We start from the raw sequence: 21,642 nt of genomic DNA, 5'->3' as shown, positions 1-21,642 counted from the left end.
TCGCATGCAGTAAGTCTGTGGATTTCCTGATCTGCAACAACTAAATTTAAAATACTTATACTTATTCACTATAGGTTCAGGTCTGTATAGGATGACATCTGGGCCCAGAATCGGACTGTCTGCTTGTCCAAAATGACAACAATAACGGGTAGTTGCTGATGTCAGGCAGTGCATGTTCATGAGTTCTGGAGGGAGGAGGTGGAATTATTTTAAGTTGTATACTTAAGAAATGTAGCATTGTTTTACTGGTTTCTACAACCTTATCAATTCCAGCTTTAAGAATATGATCCACTCATTTGTGGTAGAGGAGATTTATTGTTACAATAATTACTGAGATAGTAAAAACTACAACTTATATTCAGTTTTGTAACAATTTACTATTCAAAGTTTAGGGGCAAACTGATGCTCCAAAGAAAAACTAGTTCATAGTAGGAAACAACCCAACTAAACTGTTTTACCTGATAGGTTGTCAGTGTCCCACCCTCTGTCTGTCACTGTCTCCTGCATGAGACTCAGCTGTGGCTTTTTCATGGTGCAGGTTATCTCACACTACACTCCCTACAGTCAAACAAGAAAGCCTGGAAGCCACAGCCAGGTTTTGATTTGATCAGTTTTCTGTTCTTTTCTCCAGTTCTCACAACTTCTACCTTTTATGCAGTCTCAGTGGTTAAAAGCTTCCCTAAATGATGGATAAGAGGTTGCCATAGCAATACATCCTGTCTCTTAGCTGAGCAGTAGGATGCCCTCTCAGCCAAACCTGCCTCCTCACTTAGTGTTCTAGGAATAGTTCAGCCTGTGTAAAGACTCACACATCGCAATGTTACATAACATACATACTGTACAACACTGCATTGGCAGGACAGATGGACTGCAATCAATTATAGACAGGGACCAATCTTATGCTGATGAATACAGTGGAACACATGGCAGTAACAAGCTTGGGTGCATAAGCTCTTTATTAGTTTTTTGTTTGATGTAAGAATTATTTTGCACATGACCATAAATCACATTATAATTAACAGTTTTTGGTCAGGTGGGACCTTGAGTTTCATGTCACGACCCCTCACCTTACATATACAGGCCGTAATAATTCTGCCTGCAGATCATTTTCCAGAACTGGAATGACAAAGTTCTTCACATTAAAACTTTTCACCAAATTACACATTTACACATTCAGGAAATTAAAGCTAATGCTTTAAACTGCCCCATGCAGTGGCTGATGAAGATGAACAGCATGTACACGATTGTGCTTGTAGACCAATGTGACTTCAAAGTTTTCTTCTAGCTTTCTTCTTTTCATCTTCCTGTTGGTTAAAGTCGCATCAGACAGTGGTGAAGGTAAATCGAGTGACATGTCGGTAGTCCTCACCAGGACGCAGGAGAGAGTCAGGAAATGAAGGCTGTAGAAACACACACACACACACACACACACACACACACACACACACACACACACATCATTTTTTTTGCTGGCATTTGCAATCTGTTTACACAGCTATAGAACAGTTTCTCAACCTTCATAACAGAACTTTTCAGGTTTAAGTTAAATCTGACTCAGTCAGGCCACAAACAATTAAATTGTAGACATACTGTATACTCCAAAAACACAAATCACTAATTTGCCTCAGATAAGCAATTTACATTACTATGTGTACAACATACAGCACCCTCTATCATTACAGCCTTCTATCTCCAAATATATAGTAAGGTCTGGGTGAATACTTCATTCTGAATGGCTGAAGGGTGTTGATGAAATTCTGATATACAGGCACCCAGAATATCTTACTTACACCACTGGGTGTAGCCGTTTAGTGAATCATTCATTGAACACCACAGTATGGCCTCTGCAACACACAAGCTGCAGGAAGACATCTACACTGTTCATCTGAACACAAGCACTCATCTCACATCCCAGTTGTTCCTCAACTTGCTCCTTCAGGCTGCAGCCAACAGTAACACATGGTCTGTCATTTGTTCTACAAAATCTTAAGACTGATTTACGGACAGTGACATGATTGGACAGCTAGCTATACTTGCTGTCCAACATTGCTGTGAAATTATTTTCACTATTTGTCAACCATACACAATGTGATTATGGCTTATAGTTGATGCTTCTATGTGTTGATTGGACTAGTTTATCCCATTGCTAAGTCATGCGCCTAAAGCGCCTCCTGTTTACTGGAGTAATGAACAACGTCTTCATTGCATATGAATGGTTGATGATGGTTTCAGCTATAGTTATATGCCCAGGTGTTGCAAGGGAAACAAAGGTATTGCTTGTAAGATTTGGATCACAAAACTTGACAATGTAAAAATATATGTTCTTTTTATTTCTTTGGGAAGTGACCATGGTATAAGAGGGATAATGCAGGATAACGAAGTATAGGTTGGACCGTTCTGGCCTCCACATCGTTGATAAATGGACACCTTGTTGGCAATTATCCCTTACATGTATCATCCTCATTTCATAAATAAAAACATATCTACAAAAATGTGACCTCATTTCCTCATGATATTTTACTTCAAACAAAGGTTGGGTTTTGTAAATAGTAGACCGATACAGTGTTAAGATGATGACTTTTACAAACCAATATGCCTAGAAGTTGCTTGTGGTGCGAAGAGCTTCGTTCCTGACCTCAGGAACACATGTCCATGGTTTTCGACCAAATCCAAGTAAAACTCTAGTTCATAATATTCTACCACAAACAACTTTTCACTTTCTGTGAAAACCAAGGTTCTGGTCTCTGTTGTGTACATTAGTAGTGCAGGATTGGTTTTTATCAGTTCATAATTACGAATAGTAATTAACAAAAATTATAATAAGATCATGAATATAAATGAAAAATTATGGGGCAACACCCTGGAATCATGGACCAATATCCAAATGGAAAAACTGTCTCAAATGACAGATGTTCATTTAAATGTAAATATTTAAACTGAAAGGAACCGTGAATGTGAAAGAAACGAATCCGAGCACTGGCCATCACAACCAGCTTTTGTAAATGTAAATGTGCACAAAAATCACAAAAAACTGCTCTACAGTTATAAAAGATTTAAAGTTAGAAATATTGATCAGTAATAGGGCTGTAACGACACACGTATCAAAACCGAAATCGCGACACTCAGATGCACGAACCTGTCTCGCGGTGTGAGAAGGCAGAATCGCGACACAAGTTCCTGTCCAGATCCATCCCTATGAGTAACAATAAGTAGCCCCTTTCACACATAGACGCCGCATTAACACCACAGGTGGTTCACCAAATCTCCACCGATGGTCGTTCACTCACAGCGAAGCACCCCCGGAGTGAAGAAGAACCAGGAGAAGACACATAAAAGCCGCAGCCGCGGTTCGCCAATTCTCCGCTGATGGTGATTCACACAGAGCAAAAGATCTCCGCCGTGAATTCACACAGAAAGCCGGCGCTGCGGGACGGAGGCTGTTTTCCGAAAGTTCACTGAAGTCTCGGTCCGGAGGGCTGACGGTCGCAGAGATTTTTTTTTTCATCACGAACACTGGGTGAGTTAAAGTTTTTTGCCGGTGACAGACGCTGTTTTTCGGGCAGAAATGTCGCGAGGAGTTGGTAGGACAGACGGGAGGACGGACACTTCTCCACTATATCTGTGGTACCTTTTTCCTCATATAAGTTGCCAAAGACAGTTACAGTTACTACGTTACTTTTGTTTGGTTCTGTAACGTTGCTTTGTGGGACATTTCTGTTTATTAAGTTGAGTGAGGGACCTGTGCAGTCATCAGACTGTAGGACACCCCCTCCATATGCGCAGCAGTTTCCCAGTACTGCGCCTCTGATACTATCAGACGAGTTTCATATACAGAAGTTACTGAAATGTTACATAGATAAAATGTTTAATTTTATTCTAAAAAATCGAGGTTTGTATCGAACTGTGGGTCAAAAATCGTGATACAAACCGAATCGTGAGTTTGGTGTATCGTTACAGCCCTAATCAATAAGCAATACACTTTTACCAACAAACATCTATTTTTCAACTACAGCAACAGCAACTAAACTAAACACTAAAGTACCTCAATCAATGTGGCAACTGGTAAAGGAACTCAGTCATTGTTCCTGGATAAAAAGGTGCACTGACACACTGGCAAAGCTAACACTTGGCTCCACAAAGTAGAAAAGCTTGAATCAGCTCGTAATGAGCACAAAGAAAAAGCAAACAGTAATCACAATGTTTTACAGTGTGAAACAGCAGACCAAACCAGACTTGGCAGTCCACAAAACTCTCACATTAATGCAGCTCAAAGCACACAAGACACACTATCAATATCTAGTATCTGCCCTGACACTAAATTAAGCTTCACTTGTGATTTCGCTGATGGTGATTAGCGTGTCCGTCAGCCTTGTTCTTGCCGCGGATGAATGGCGTTGCCATGGCAGCGCCCTACTAGCGGGCTGACCGTGGCGTTTCTCAGTGCTGTGGCTGAGAGACAGCAGAGTTAACATGGGCAAGGAAAGCGGGGCTCTGTGGCAGTGGGTCTCACTGAGGGAGGTCCTCACATCTGCAGGGATAGGAGGCTACATTGTGCAGCCTCTCCTCTGGAGCCTGAACGTGTTTAGTTAACACAAAGCAGCCTGTGGCTTGTCCAGGTACCAACATCTCAAATGTTTCCTTCGAACCAAATTCCTCTTTTACCTGCTTGGCATGCAAAAAACTGTGGCACACCATTCTCATGAGGCACCTTTACAAAGCTGTAACTAATGGCTTCGTTACCGGCCAAAAAATCTACTGATGCTTTAACTGTATTCCCAGATTATGAGCTAAATCACAAAAAAGGCAATTTTAACTTTCTCAATAATATAATAAAATCCTACGAAAGATCAACAACAGATCACTCCATACAACAACTATGTACAGCGAGTTTCTGTGCAGCATCATCATCATTATCATCATCATTATCATCGTCATCATACCTGGTTCACAGCATCAGGCCAATTTTGTGTCTCCAGACAAAAGGAGCAGTGCTGCATGTATCTAGTCCCGCCCTTTCCTGTTATTGAGCCATCCAGGAAGTTGGCAGTGTAGAATTGGACTCCTGGTTGGCTTGTAGAAACCTCCAGGACACGCCCACTGGCTGGGTGACACACTCTGAGAGATGAAGAAAGAAGTTTTCCTGTCAGTTTATATTAAAGACAATTTTATGTGTGTAGTGTGTGCATGTGTGTGACTGTATATACTAAAGTGTGTTGGTGAGAAAACAACTTAAGCAGTAAACCTTGCAGCGTGCCTCTCTGTCCAGGCTTCTCCGGGTGATGACAAACAGAAGTTGTGGTCAAACCCCAAACCAGGAACTTCTCTCAGCCGAGGGCCAATCAAAACAGGCTTTCTGAGGTCAAAAGGCGTGCCTTCCACTCCTCTGATCTCTCCTATGGATAGAAAAAAGTCTGAGTGAGCAGCATGTTGGCTACAGCGTACTGAACACAGGAATATACAAAGAAACTAAGTTCTTCTCAGAAACATTTTGATGGTTTAATCGAAAGGCTCTCTGTGCCTGTGTTGGAGTGCACAGAGACCCACACACAGACCCCATGACCCCTAACCTTAAGGAGGAAGGATATCAAGGGGGATGAGGAACAGACCTGAGAAATCCAGTCTCATCCCACCAACTCTGGAGGAGAGCACTTTGTTCCAAATAAATAGTTTATTAGAGCTCTCTGGGGCCATGAATTGTGGGGGGATGACCAAAATTCCTCTTCTGTTATGTGTGTGATGTTATTTTGCTCTGACCTCCAAGCGATTGCATATTCCACCGAGAGTGTAAGAGAAGCAGAGCGTGCTGCTGGCCGATACAGTAAACTCCTGAGATTTTGCTTATTTCATTGTATTCTCCTTGATATTTGTGCTTCTGCCATGGGTGAGTAGGTTACGGACTTCAATGCCTTATATTTTTGTCGGTTTTAAATGGTCTTAATTGTTGTTATTAATATTTATATTTATTTATACATATATATATATATATACATATATATATATATATACACACATATATATATATATATATATATACATATATATATATATATATATATATATATATATATATGTATATATGATTATTTTACCTGTAGGAATGGATGTGTCATCCACAGGCAGGTAGGACTGAGCACAGATGGACACTTCATGGTCATAGATATCTGCTGCACCCTGTATGAAGGCACACACACACACGCACACACACACACACACACGGTGACCCCCTGACCCAAACTCTGACCACTTACTTGCAGACTCACACTAGCAGAGGTATTCACCACCATCTTCAACCTCTCGCTTCTACAATCTGCAGTCCCCACCTGCCTGAAGTCAGCAACCATCACCCCAGTCCCAAATAAAGGTACAGTGAACTGCCTTAATGACTATCGCCCAGTTGCTCTTACCCCCATAATTACCAAATGTTTTGAGAGACTCATCCTCTCTCACATCAAATCAGCCATCCCTGCTGACCTGGACCAGTTTGCTTACCGAGCAAATGGGTCGGCAGAGGATGCTATCAACACAACACTCCACACAGCCCTTACACACCTGGATCAGCCCAACACGTATGTAAAGTGCTGTTTGGAGACTTCAGCTCAGCATTCAACACAGTCAACCTGGACAATAACCTCGAAAACCAAGGAACTGATTGAGGATTTCTGGTAATCCAAACGCACAGAGTTCTCTGCCCTCTATATGCTGGGGAGGAGGTGGAGAGCGGGGTTCACATCTTGGCTAACCTCACTTGGACCACACACACCTTACATCAGGTGGCGAAGACTTTATTTCCTCAGGAAGCTAAAGCACGCTCACCTCCCTCAACACCTGCTGACCAACTTCTATAGGTCACTAATAGAAAGCTTCTTCACCTACCGCTGCACAGTGTGGTTTTCCAGCTGCACAGCACAGCACAGGAAGGACCTGCAGCAGGTGGTGAGGGCAGCGGAGCGTGTCATCAGGTTGACACTACCCCCTCTCAGAGACATTTACACTGGCTGACTCCAAAAGAAGGTATATATCCTACAATTTTTTCGATTTCTTTATATACTTGTTTATATTTGATATTTATTGGTCAAATGAAGAGCTGCTACCTGTGTTCTGTTGATTCTGAAACAATGACAATAACATTTATTCTATTCAATATATTCTATTCTTTCTTGAAGAGGATGAATCCTCTCTGGAAACACTGAGTTGACTTCATTGTGTTTTGAGTTGAACACAACTGTTTTAACTTCTAACTATTTTTGTGACTGTCGGCAAAAGGCTGCTGCTCCTGGTAATTAATGCATTTGACCAACACTAAGCTGAGGTGGTATTGTATATCTCTCTATAAAAGCAAGTAACCTCTGTCTGTCTGTGTGTGTGTGTGTGTGTGTGTGTGTGTATTCCTCAAATATCTCTGCGGATCAGGATCAGACTGACCTGAGAGTTTCAACATGGCTGCTGCGTGGTTCAAGGGTGTGCTATTTCGCATTTGTTTGGACTGCAATTATACCGTTAATAAATTATTTCATAAATGCTTTACAAATTCCATGAGCATTGTCCACCGGAGCCACCACAGTCACGTGCGCACCAGAGCCAATCACTGCAGAGCCCACCCCCCCATCTTAAGAAACAAGCAGATTTATACCTGCAGCGGCGCTAGCTGGACCGGGATTTTGCCGGCGGTTCGGTCCCGTTCTGTTCTGTGCATCTAAACTGACTGTTGTGGATTAATGAGACTAAACAAGTCCAGACCGAGTCTGTTCTCGGGGGAGATCCGGAGCAGATCCGGAGATGTGCGGACAACAAAGTGGAATCGGAATCTGTGGATGTTCCTGTGTAGCTAGCTGCTAGCTGCTAGCCACTAGCCAACCTACACGGCCCACCTCCCGAGGCGACCGGATCCACCGGCACGTTCAAAACGGGACTTAGGGTAAATAATGTCCGCCACGCTTTTTCGCGAACATTGCCGTCACATTTGCTTTGTGTCTGGTGCAGGAAGAAACGGTAAAAACGGGCTTTTGTCACGAAAGTGTCCAAGCAGCAAGTTTGGTTGTTGAGGAACAGGAAGTTGTAGGAGGGACGTAGGCAGATGAATGACAGGACAGTCGGTGTATAGACAACAATATTGAGAGTTGAGAGATTTGTGACATTTAGCGTGTCTGGAGTGTATAGTTAGTGTGTTATGTAGTGTTTGGTGTAGTGTGTTAAGTGTGTAGTGGAGTTGGTTTTTTGTTTAATGAGTCAAAACAATGAGAAGATGCTGAATGTGGAGCAGGCAGTGCAGCTCTTCATTCAGCTGGAGGGAGCTCAGGCAGACCTGAGCACTGCCTGCATTTAAATGTAAATAGTTACATATAACTTCGGACATTTTTTAAATGTATGCACATATTTAGCAAACAACAATTTATATTTGCATTATAAGTAAAAAAATATTAAAACATTAAACATATTTGTGGTTTTCACAGTAAAAAAATCTAACTTTTTCTATTTGGATTTTATGGTTTTTTCTGTGATTTTAGGTCCATTGTGTTAATACAGTATGTCAAAATGAAAAAATAACTGTACAGTCACACATGTGAGGTTGTGCTGAAAATAATCACACCAAGTAAATAGTTTTTAGGGTGAAATATAATAGCAAAATCAAAAATAGTCAAAAACAGCCAATTAAACCCTGGAATATCGGATTTCACGACAAACCTAAATATCCGTGACGTCCCACCTTCAAACACAGCCTCATTTGGCCATCCATGAAAAAGCTTCTTAACCTCCCACTTTTTTATAGGAACACATATTTCCTACGGGCAATGCACTAGTTTCTCAAAACAATAATTAGGGGGCCAAGCCCGAGGGGCCGAGGGAACATACGCGTTTCCTAGGACCAGCAGTGCTAGGAACCCTATTGTAATTGTAAAGATTTTTAGGGGGCCAAGCCCGAGGGGCCGAGGGAATGCGTATGCAAGCATACGCATTTCCTAGGACCAGCGTTGCTAGGAACCCTATTGTAATTGTAAAGATTTTTATTCTTATTTTTCTCCGGCTAAAAGTGGTGGCTAAACCGTTCAAGGGAGGGAGGTGCAATTTGGAAGGTTTGGTCCAGACTCCTGCGAATATCTGAGACACAAAAAACTACATATATCCGCCTGCAGGGGGCGCTATAACCTAGGCCAATACGTTTTTGCCTATTACTCCCAAACCGTATGTCGTACATTCACAAACCTTGTATCCCCAGATTCCCTGAATGGAGCTGAATCACTTTGCGATTGACCACGCCCACTTCCGGTTAGAAAGGTTTTTCGCTAAATCGCAAAAACTGGAAAACCTACTTTTTTGAACTCCTCCTTGGGATTTTGTCCGATCTGCGTGAAACTTGGCACGTACACTCTTTAGCTGGACTTGATCTAAAGTTATCAAAAGTATTTTGCTCGGCCAAAAAATGCACAAATTATTAACGAATAAATTTCGGTAGCTAGCTATAAAAACGTAAACTGTTTGATATCTCGGTAAAACTAAATGTTATTAACACCAAATTTTAGATCCTTGGTTGCCATGAGACTGGGAAGGGATGAGCTGAATTTGGCGAATTTTGGCCACTAGGGGTTGCTAAAAATATGGGAAGTTTGTATCTCTTCAACGGCTTCACCGATTTTTACGAAATTTGGTCGGTATGATGAAGGGCCAATCCTGAGGCCATATCTTCAAGGTGGTCATGACTGGTCAATGTGGGCGTGGCTTATTACAACATAAACAACAAACATTAATTTCAGCCAAACTACTATGCTGAGAGCTTTGAAATTTATATGGTTCATACAGAATAGGACACAATTCATCCATACCAAAAATTGCACTTGTACTCCACTAGGTGGTGCTATAATGGATGCTATCGCGTTTTTGCCTGTAACTTCCACATTTTGAATAACACATTTGCAAACCTTATATCCATATGTTCCCTGAATAGAGCTGGGTTTTCTGACATAGGACACGCCCACTTCTGCTGCACATTTCGTTCACTAAATCGCCACATATGCAAAACCTACTTTTTTGAACTCCTCCTACAGTTTAAGCGCCATCTGCCTGAAACTTTGCACATAGAATCTCCAGATGTGTTTGATGAAAAGTTATCAAAAGAATTTTGGCACTCCAAAAAATCTGCTAGTTATAACCAAACAATCTGTTTTGCTAGCTAAAAAACACATATTGTTTCATATTTCGGTCAAACTAAATGCTTTCAACATCAAACTTAAGTCAATTATTCCTGAAGTCCTCCAGAGGCTCTGTGCCAAATTTGGTGCAAATTGGAATATAGGTGGCACTATAATGGATGCAATCGCATTTTTGCCCGTAACTTCCACATTTTAAATAAAACATTCGCAAACCTTATATCCATATGTTCCCTAAATAGAGCTGGGTTTTCTGACATAGGACATGCCCACTTCTGCTGCACATTTCGTTCGCTAAATAGCCACATATGCACAACCTACTTTTTCAAACTCCTCCTTGGGATTTTGTCCGATCTGCATGAAACTTGGCACGTACACTCTTCAGCTGGACCTGATCTAAAGTTATCAAAAGAATTTTGCTTGGTCAAAAAATTTGCAAATTATTAACGAACAAATTTCTGTAGCTAGCTGTAAAAATGGAAACTGTTTGATATCTCGGTAAAACTAAATGCTATTAACACCAAATTTGAGATCCTTGGTTGCCATGAGACTGGGAAGGGATGAGCCGAATTTGGCGAATTTTGGCAGCTAGGGGGAACTAAAAGGATAAGAAGTTTATATCTCGTGAACGGCTACACCGATTTTTACTAAATTTGGTCGGTATGATGTAGGGCCAATCCTGAGGCCATATCTTGAAGGTGGTCATTACTGGTCAATGTGGGCGTGGCTTACTACAACAAATCCAAATCAGCACACATTCAGCCTTTTGCTCTTCCGGTACACTTCCCATTACAGCGAATACCACGGCTCAGACGTTGGCCTGTGTCTTCACTTTTACCCCGAGCCGTCATCCTTTGGGCCAACTTCCGTGGGTTCTGCGGTGCGCGGGGTCCGAGTCGCGCGGGGGGGCTTGGCCCCCTTTCATAACTGCTTGCAGTTCTAGTTCAACTTAAATTTTTTTCCACTAAAGTAACACAGCAAAATAGTAAATTAAATTGGATTTCAGCTTAGTACTCACATATGCTAACACTGCAAGTGAGCAATTTCCAAAACACATTCCTGATAATGTTTCACAATGAAAGCCCTGAAAAGGGTTTGTATGCGCATACACATGACTTTGAATAAGAAACATATATACTGGAAGAGCTGAGCTCATATTAACAGTGTAATTAAGTAAATTAACAAACAGGAGCAGATAATAACGAGGCTTCGTTCTGCAGACTACAAAAATAGTATGTTTTTGTAAGCGCTACCAACTGCACCAGCTTGTTATCGATGAGCTTTCTCTGTTGTGTACTTCAAGCCTCAGAAGTATAGTGTTGCTGTGTGCACAACTGCCAGTTTTAGTATATCATAAGAAGACATAAACACCACACAACCCACTGAGCTGAGGTGAGCTGATTTGTGATCTGCCCCTGCTAATCTAGCCACATGCTGCTAGTTCTCTCCATCTCATGTTGCACCTGACTAATGCTAATGTTCACTGTACCCCTCCAATATCTGCAAAATGCTTGTACAATTGTGCACATTTTATACATCTTTACCAATCTACACATCTATTGATCTATTGTAATTGCACATTGTTTTCAATCTATTGCTTATTAAACATTTTTAAAATCCATTGTCATGAAAATTACTGCTTATGTTGTTATGTTTAGCCTTAAAACCTAAAGGTGAATTGAAAGTGGCCTATTTCAATATTTCTCTTTCTTGTTGTATTTCTTCTATCTTTTCTAAACCAAATACATCACTAATATGTTGGATGATGATGTGCCCTTACCTGTCCAGCCAGGTTAAAGTAGGAGTGGTTAGTGAGGTTGATGGGGGTAGTTTTGGTTGATCGGGCTTGGTATTCAGCAGTAAGTGAGTCCCCCTGAACACATACGTTTAATTTTAACAAACCGATTTCTGCCAACAATTCATTAACATGCAAAATGAATAAAATGTCTGGCTAGAAACAGCGCATCTTCTGTTTATCTGAAAAGTCCTATTTCATTAAGGTTGTTTAATTTTACCAAAAGATGTTTGGTTTCCAGAGCTCTGTGCTGTCCAAAATGTGCTTCGGGGCAGCAATTCATTGAGCCAAAACACAGTCGTATCATCCCAGCCAGATGTAAATTTCAGTAAGAAAATAGAAAATGTTTAGGATGACGAGAGTGAGAGCTACAGCATTTTAAAGTGTTGAACCTGGTTTACCTCTAGCTTATAGGAGACAGAGACCTGAACCTCTCCAGGATAACCCTGGTCTCCATCTGGACTTGTCATTTGCAGCTGTACACCATTTTCCAGTGCTGTAGCAAACCAGATAGCCTAAAGAGACAAACACATACACATGTGTATATAATATATACATATAGGATTACAAAATCATTGTCGAGTCATTGTTGCAAAAGATTAATAACGTTCCATTCAATCAATCAATCAATCTTTATTTGTATGGCGCTTTTCATACAGAGGAGTAACTCAAAGTGATTACATAGATTAAAAACAACAACAGAAAAGAGAAACTGAAAATAAAATCAAGAGAAGAAAATTAAAAGAACCCAACCCCCCCACCCCCACAGACATGCACAGAGACATACACACTCAAACAGACAATCGCACATACGCCCGCAGACACACAGACTCACACACTCATACCCACACATACACTAGTTGTCACTGAAGAGACATGGCTGGGCAGCGAGACCTGATGCGTGTAGGAAGCTACCTTTGTGGGGGACAGCCACACTGAGAGCGATCCTGGTCCAAGGCCGCAGAGAGAGCCACCACAGGGACCACCCCAACCCGGGCAGACAGGAGGCCCCACACCTCGGTGCGGAGCCCTCTAACCGCCCAGGCCGAAACAGCCCCCGAGACAGCACCCCCACCGGCCAGACCAGAGACAACTCCCAGCCCGGCAGGCCCCCATGAGGAAACACAGGAGACTAAAAGCTGACAGTCTGAAACAGTAAAATAAAGCAAAAAGCATAAAGGCTAAAAACACAGAGGACTAAAACCTAAAAGCATAACGGCTAAAAACACAGAGGACTAAAACCTAAAAGCATAACAGCTAAAAATACAAGAGACGAAAACATAAGAACATAAAAACAAAGAGGCTAAAAACAACACAGAGGACTAAAACCTAAAAGCATAACGGCTAAAAACATGAGAGACTAAAACATAAAAACATAAAAACAAAGAGGCTAAAAACTAAGTAAAAGCCTGGTTAAAAAGGTGGGTCTTGAGCCTCTTTTTAAAAACCTCAACAGTCGCCGCAACCCTGAGGTTCTCCGGCAGGCTGTTCCACAGTCGGGGCCCATAATAACTAAAAGCCGCCTCCCCGTGCTTTTTTGAACTAACCTGTGGTATGGTCAAAAGGCTGGTGCCGGAGGACCTCAGGGTCCTCGAGGGCTGATAGACTAAAAGCAGGTCAGATAAATAAGAAGGCCCAAGACCGTTAAGACACTTAAAAACTAGTAAAAGAACCTTAAAATCAATCCTTAAAACGCACGGGGAGCCAATGCAGCGACTTTAAAACTGGTGTAATGTGCTCCCGCCCTCTGGTCCTTGTCAGCACTCGTGCGGCTGAGTTTTGTAGTAATTGTAAAATCGAGATGCTTTTTTTGGGAAGGCCAGAGAGCAGGGCATTACAGATAAGAGACAAGAGATAAAAGCATGCATCAGCACCTCCGTGCTGGCCTGAGAGAGAAACGGGCGGACTCTGGCGATATTCTTAAGATGATAAAAACCTATCTTTGTTATATTTTTGATGTGTGGAATAAAACTGAGCTCAGAGTCAAAAATTACACCCAGATTTTTTACAGATTGTGATGGTTTAAGATTCTCTAACTTTGGTAAAAGTTTCTCTTTCTGGCCATCAGGACCAATGAGTAAAACCTCTGTTTTGTCCTGGTTGAGCTGTAGGAAATTCGCTGCCCTGTAGGCCCTGTGTCATCAGGAGACACGGCGATGTACAGTTGCGTATCGTCAGCATAACTATGAAAGCTGATGCCGTGCCTCCTGATAATGTCCCCAAGGGGAAGCATGTAAAGATTAAAAAGAGTTGGACCTAAAATTGACCCTTGACCCATTAACTCTATCCACTCATCTTTGGTAGTCACAGGGGGCTGGAGCCAAATCCAGACTGGGCAAGAGGTGGAGGATAATGGGCGATAATGTCTGAAGAATCCTGTTAATGTGCCTTGATATCAATACTGCATGTATGTGATGTATTTGTATTAATGGAAGAGTGAAAAGCAATATATACGCAAGAATAAAGCATACAAAGCAGCTTACCTCCCTGAGTCATAATCATTACACTCATTAGCTTGCTGTGCATTCTCTGAATTCTATGATTCTCCGAAAATGAGTTGCTCCATTTGTACATAGGTATGGGATGATGTAAAATGGGACATTGAACACATGCATGCAGTTTGTCCCTTTTCTCTCTGCTATACAGCTTCTGCTTAAACCTTCACCACGTGATGTGCAGTCAAATTCCTTGAGCAGTGCTGTGATAAAAGTTTGTTTAGTTTTAGCCTCATGAGACATCTAAATTCAATAAACAGAAGCCTATGAACTGCTGTCACACAAACAAACATGTTCAGCAAGATGCACAGCACAGACATGCACATATATACAGTCCTCATAGTAGGACTAGAGTCCTTATCTCTGGGGAGGGGGGTATTTACAATAAATGCACAAAGACACACACACACCCCTAAAGATAAGGACTAAAGATAAGGATACACACACACACACACACACACACACACACACACACACACCCTAAAGATAAGGTCAAGGCCCGTGCTATGTAGAATTTAGCCCTCAGTCTTAATAAGCAGACTGCTGCTTTAAGAACAAAACCACACTTACAGCTTCACTGATGTGCCATGTTCACTACTCTTCTTGTGTGTTGCTAAAAGACATCACACATCTGTTGAATATGTTATCATTGCATGTGGAATGTACTGTATGTAGAATGGCAATAACTAAGCAATGCTAGTGGAGTGATAATGTTGGGTCAGTTTGACCACCACTTTGGCCAGACTGATATATCTTATGACTATTGGATGGACTGCCATTACCTGTGTGCACCCTTACACGTGCATATTTGACTTCATTTGTACGCGTTTGTACCACTACAAAATGAAACCACCTTATTTCGGCGCTCACCTGACTTTTCCACTCATACCACCTGTATGGAGAGAATGTTGTTCCTTTATTATTCAATCAAATAGAATAGATTTGAAACCAAAAAAGAGATTTGAAACCAAAAGAGAGATTTGAGAGCAAAAAAGAGTAAGTGGCAATCAAATTTTGGTTTTTTTTGAGACTTCAATCAAAACTTGAGTTTGGTAATATGCGTGCATTTGTTAAATTATTCGCCACGTGTGTTTGTTGACATTAGAACAGCTGTAGTGAGAACTGGAGCCGGGTAGCGGCAGCCCGCTACACAGTGGAAACTGGCATCGCGTTCAGCGGTAGTTTAGTAATCCACGATCAGGGTTCTTCCCAGACGGTGGAACAACAGCGCTGCTAGCTCAGCGCTACTGTACTCATTTGCAATGTTAGCTGCTTTATAGCGAGTGTTTGTGGGCTGCCACAGTCTTCTCCGTTCGTCCGTCCCCCGGCTGACAGTAGTGTTGTGTAGGAACTGTGATGTTTTGGCACCGCGAGTACCATGCAACACTAAATGTTTAAATCACAACCCTACGCTGTATACGCCTCCCTGTAATTCACTCACTCATTAGGCTACTCTGCTCAGGCCGTGACTAGCAGAGACAACCATGTTGTTGCTAATCAGTGTGCTTGCAGCAGCAGGGCATTATAATTCATTACTTGTTTTGTTGTTGTTGTTGTTGTGAATGTACGGCTGGCTGTAGCCAACGATATGTAGCGCAATTCATTACTTATGGGAAACATTTCCAGAGCGACAGGCTTGCCTCCAAGTAGCACAGCACAAGGGAATGCGGAAGACGTAGCTGGCGCTGGAGCCAGGTCAAGTTAACCAGTAGAAACTCTTCTCTCATCCACCAGCGTAGGCCCCGCCCATCAAGTGCAGTTGAATTCGCAAGCAAAACTTTAGAACTTGCAAGCAAAGAGGACTGATTTGCAAACAAAACTTTATGACTCGCTAGCAAAGAGGACTGATTTGCAAGCAAAGTGGTCGTATGTTTTTACTTGCAAACATTAGTTTTGATTGAAGTTGAAGAAATATGTTCTCTCATATTTTTTTTCAATTGCAACCTGTTCTTTTTCGATATAAAAAAAAAATAATTTGATTGCCACTTACCCTCTTTTGCTCTCAAAGCTCTTTTTTGGTTTTAAATCTATTCTATTTGATTGAATAATAAAGGAACAACATTCTCTCCATACACCAGCAGCTAAAAATGTTCTTAATATCTACTTGATGGATTGGAACAGAATTTGGTACAGGGATCCATGGGTCGTTAATGATGACTCCCTGAGGTTGACATTTTAGGGTGATATACTATCCTATTCTATCAAATGTTAGATGGATTGCCATTAGATTTGGTGATTGCATTCATGTCCTTCTCAGGATGAAGAATTTAGCATTTAGCTCAAAGCACAGAGCCCTCGCACCCCCAACGCGAGTACGCCAGCCGCTTCAACAGCCCCATCTTCACTTTACCTGTATCGGGACAAACTGCAATGGGCCCTCCTCCCCAGTCCCCTGCTGGCCTGCACTAAGTCGTGTACATACGTCATCAAGTTGTAGCATGGTTGCAGCACAGGGTGGACCAACTGAAAGAACATGACTCTGTGTAGTTTTGGTCACAGATGGCCCCATCACATTCATGGATTTCTTGTTTATGCAAGGTGGACACACATTATTATGCTTCATGTCCACTTTGCGCACCTGTGCTTGTGCTCGTGCATGAGCAACCATACATGCCGAAGCATACCTCTTCCAACCGTCCCAGGGCCAAGGAAGTTTACTGTGCTTGAGAGCTCACACTAGTCAAACAAACTGGACTTTGTGGGTCAAACATGCTATGGCACGGTACAGCCTTAGTGTGAGTACGCCCTCAGTCTCCAAATGTTCTTGTGCATGTTCTACTTAGTTGTATATACAGTACCTATGTCATTTATTTCTCTTATTTTCTATACTTATCTGCAATTATTTCCCTTATTGTGTAATTGCAAAAGATGATGTGGATCAAGAAAGATTTGTCTTATTTTATCAGCAGCTGGGTGGTGAAACCCCTTTGTGCCTAAAAGTACGAAGAGGAAAAGCTAATGGTATTTTTCCACAGAGGTTATACATAGTTTCTATAAGCTTTCTCAATGCTAAGTTGATCATCCACAAACATATACTCACCTTATTGAAGCCATGTAGCCCCCCATGCAGTGCATTAGGTCCATTATTGACATCTAGTTGGTAGTCTTTTCCTTCCACTACAAAGTGTCCCTGTGCAATCCTGTTGGCCACCCGACCCACCGTGGCTCCCAGGTAACGCTTATCTGACACATAAGCTGCAACACAACACAGGCTATTCTTATTCAAATTCACTCAGTAATGTCTCACATTAACCTCACTTGTTCTTCCTCAGTTCTTTCCTGAAGCATCTGTCCTTCTGTCAAATGCGATTTCATAGAGCGTCAGCATAGAGACTATGACAATGAGAATAATAATAATATTTGAATAAATTATAAAAAACAGAAATAACCAGGGGCTAAATAAGGATGAAGCCAACTCCCTTTAAAATATGTCATCTTAGAGTCCCCATGAATACTGATGCAAACATTTTCTATTTAAAATCAAGGAGCAACATATAGGGACAACAGTTACTTAAAGAAAAAGGTCATCCAAAAACTCCCATGCCAATAGAAAGTCAGGTGAAGTGTGTAGTCCACAAAACAATTCTGGCACTTCATAGCTAAACAGCATCACAGCAACAACTGAAGTTGTACTTTCAAACGTAAAAAAACAAGTGCGTGCCACTGCTTTTAGCACAGCAGCTTCAGTGAAGATTCCATCTAAAAAGGGTGTAAATAATGTCTTCTCGGACTTGGATTACACACTGAATGGAACCATTTTATGTTCTTTTGTGTTTTTGCGTTTTAAGTCCCCATCTGCCTCAGTTGTTTAGGAGAATGCTGCAACGCTGTTTTGTTGTGAAGCTCCACAAATGTATTGTGGACTACAAAACTTCATAGGCAAGACTAGATAAACATAATTTTTTCATTTTTGAAAAATGGTTCCTTTAATTTCTGTATAACAGTTCTGTGATTTAAGAAATGTCCTTTAAATATTCTAAGGCTGTGCGATATGGCCTTAGAATAACATTGGATATAATTTCAGGTTATATTCATATAGATCTATATTCTTAAATCTCATCTGAAGCACTTCCTAAATGGACTATAAGACGCAATCAAATATTATATTGTTTTACAAAATTAATTGATATTGATTGTAGATATGATCTCAACAAAATATGGACACAATGAGAGCTCCGATAAATACTTGTTAGCAGTGATGTGCACAAAGGGGGGGGGGGGGGCTAAATGCGCGCTAAAGTGCCCTCCTGAGAGCCAAAAAAGCATGCCAAAGTGCCCTCTTGGTTGGCAAAACACACTAAACTGCCCCCATGGCTGGTTTAAACATGATAAACTGCCCTCTTGGGAGCCAAAACACGCGCTAAAGCGCCCTCTTGGGAGCCAAAACGCGCACTAAAGTGTCCTCTTGGGAGCCAAAACGCGCGCTAAAGTGCCCTTCTTTTCGCTCCTGCCCTTCAAAAAGTCTGCGCACGCCACTGCTTGTTAGTCATGTGGATATATTGACTTTCTTTTGAGGTCTAACCATTCATTACTTTTGATTTGTTAATGGAGTCTAACAATTATGTGCCTTCCAACCTTCAAGGTCATCGTAGCCCAGGACTATGTCTTCCATTTGACCATCCTTCCCTCTGCTTTGCACAGACCTGATGATGGCACCCAGGGTGAGAACCTCAACCCGCAACTGGGAGGACTGCAGCACCCACAGGTCCACACTGCCCTGGCCATACCCCTCCCCCCAACGCTGATGGCTTATCTGAGTCATCCTGGAATGTAGAGCAACCTGAACAGGACAGTAGAGGACAGGACATCACCTTCACAAAATGTTGCTTCACCGTACATTTCATCTGTATCATTCGGAAGCCCTAAAAGGCCATGCATTCATATATTTTATTTCCTCAGTTTTCCCGTGATAACGAGTTAATTTCATTCGTTTTCCCGAGATAACGGAACAATTTTCTCGAGATCTCGTGATAACGAAAATGTGTTTCCCCGAGTTAACACACTTTCAGACACACCGTAAGAGCTTGTACCCTTTATCAGCCAGGTGCACAGTAAATCATTTAATCACGTTCAGCAAAAATCATGCAGGCACACTTCAAACACGCACGCACACGATTAACAGGAACACAGATGTTCTCGGCTCACAGCGAGACGCTTTGAAAATAAAAGTCCCACATTTAGTGTCTGATATAATTAATGAAATAATAACCTGGCTTCAAAGAATATCAGTTAACTAAATTAAAACAAGATGTTCTTATTAACAATTCACATTAAAGGCCAATTACAGTCGTTACACTAACTGACTGACTCATTCACTCACACACACACACACACACACACACACACACACCTTATTATCCTGTTATCTCGGGAAAACAAATGAAGTTAACTCGTTATCACAAGAAACAAAGTTTCGTTATCTCGTTATCTCGGGAAAACGGACAAAATTAACTCGTTATCACGGGAAAACGGAGGAAATAAAATGTATGAATGCATGGCCGTTTAGGGCTTCCGTAGTATCAGCTAACAGGATTATCAACAATATTCTGACCTAAATTTAGCTTTTTTTTAGCTACAGTGTAATTTATTACCTATTTGACTACAGTATGACGTCTGTGTGCCCTTTTAGCTTTTGTCCAAAACGACTTACAATGAGTTCATGTGTCGCGAGAAACAAATCACGACTTGTCACCGTCGATAAAGTAAGAAAGGAAAAATAGAAACAACAGTGGTGAGGCTCACATCTTAGCTGCTATTTATCAAGGATACCTAAAGTACACAATTGCTATGGTTAAAGTGCTGAGGGCAAGAACATACAAGCGCATATACGTGTTTTTAAAGATAAAATGTGTTTTTACGTGCCGCAGGTGAACAGTCTCTCTCTCACACTCACACTCACACACACACAGCCAAATAGTATACACTCGAAAACTTCCGAGTACCGGTGTGTTAACTGGCTGACTGGTGTTAACTATGTGGGGTGTTGACAACCAACATAATTCTACATTAAAAGAATTTCACAAATCGTCACCACTTGTCACTCATGTGTCACACTCATTGTTTCTCACCTGAAAATAGTTTAGCAACTAAAAAAGCGTCCGGTCTTCTTCTTCTTGGGCTTAATCGTGGATCGTAAACCACTGTAAGGGCGGCGTACCGCCACCTACTGTGATCGAGTGTGTAGATTACAGTACTAGGGCCAGGGATGAGGGGGAAAATGAGAGGGAGGAAGTTTTTTTTTCATTATGCCCTTCAAGAAAAATGTCGACAATAAAGTCAACTCTTCTGGTCCCTCAAATCCAGTTAGGGGAGGACTGGCAGCTGTGTGAGCTGCCCAGCTTCAGGTTTCTGCCGTCACTCCATCCTTTCAATCTCAGTTTGCACAAATGCAGCCACCTCTTCCATGCTTGGGTAGTTATGCACTGTTTGTTGTAGTCTCAAAAGGTCGGCATTATTCTTGAAGTGTAAACTTTATTCTCGACATTTTGACTTTTCTCGAGGTGTCTAATGAAAATAAAAAAAACTTCCTCCTGATTTTTTTTTTCTCACCCATGGACCCAATACTCTTTCGTAGTAGATTCATGCCTAGTACCAGAAGTAGCAGTATTTTGAATCCCCATTAAGACATTATGTTGTTATTATAATAAAATAAATATGAACAGTATAAAGTATAAATGAAGTCAACATTCTATGAATTAAAGTGAAACTCTCGCCAAAAAGCAACCAAGGCTTTATTTGTGATTGAATATGAGTCAAACCTTTGTGTACAAGCATAATTACAAAGAGATAGGCACTTTTAAGATTTACCTAGTTTCATTTTCGGGCAAGCTAATTTTCAATGGGGTGCAGGGGCACTCTGACGCTAGCATCAAAATCACTATTTTTAAAACACTAAGAAGACTCGACACAATATTAAACTTTGCTCGTAGTATCACCAAGGTCTCTACACATGAACACAAGCATTGACAACATTGTTTATGTACACAGAGTTAACTAAAAAGAAGGTTTTTGGACAACTCACGTTAGCAGTAGCACCTCCGGCGCGCCGCCGTCAGGGCAGACAAAAGTGTTGATCCCCAAGTGAGACCTAACAGGTAGAGGTCGACACTTTTTGTCTGCCTTGACGGCGGCGTGCCAGAGATTCAGCTCCAATGGTGAGTAGTTCAAAAACTTTAAAAGTATCTCCTGTGTAAACTTACCAAAAAAAAAT

General features: G+C 41.5%; 1 protein-coding gene across 1 annotated transcript; it reads right to left on the bottom strand.

The window, feature by feature from the left end:
* Positions 1-295: 295 nt before the first annotated feature.
* On the bottom strand, positions 296-20,626 carry galm (galactose mutarotase). The gene is made up of 9 exons (XM_030441875.1): positions 20,501-20,626; positions 19,008-19,212; positions 17,473-17,627; positions 12,339-12,452; positions 11,923-12,015; positions 6,090-6,171; positions 5,243-5,393; positions 4,941-5,115; positions 296-1,400 (listed from the first exon to the last, which is right to left on the bottom strand). Exons 2-9 carry the CDS (start codon positions 19,192-19,194, stop codon positions 1,323-1,325), a joined length of 1,035 nt encoding a protein of 344 aa, XP_030297735.1. The 5' UTR covers positions 19,195-19,212; positions 20,501-20,626; the 3' UTR covers positions 296-1,322.
* Between the last annotated feature and the right edge of the window lie 1,016 nt (positions 20,627-21,642).

This window comes from Sparus aurata, chromosome 15 (assembly GCF_900880675.1).
Source record: "Sparus aurata chromosome 15, fSpaAur1.1, whole genome shotgun sequence".
Taxonomy (NCBI): Eukaryota; Metazoa; Chordata; class Actinopteri; order Spariformes; family Sparidae; genus Sparus; species Sparus aurata.
Note: the sequence above shows the minus strand (reverse complement) of the source record. Positions and strands in the feature narration are given on the sequence as shown.

Coding starts and splice junctions, on each gene's coding strand:
- galm (XM_030441875.1), bottom strand. CDS start 19,194: ATGACTCAGATAAGCCATCAGCGTTGGGGGGAGGGGTATGGCCAGGGC. Junction 12,453..17,472: donor GGCTACATGGCTTCAATAAG/GTGAGTATATGT, acceptor TTGTCTCTTTAG/GCTATCTGGTTTGCTACAGC. Junction 5,116..5,242: donor ACAGAGAGGCACGCTGCAAG/GTTTACTGCTTA, acceptor TTCATCTCTCAG/AGTGTGTCACCCAGCCAGTG.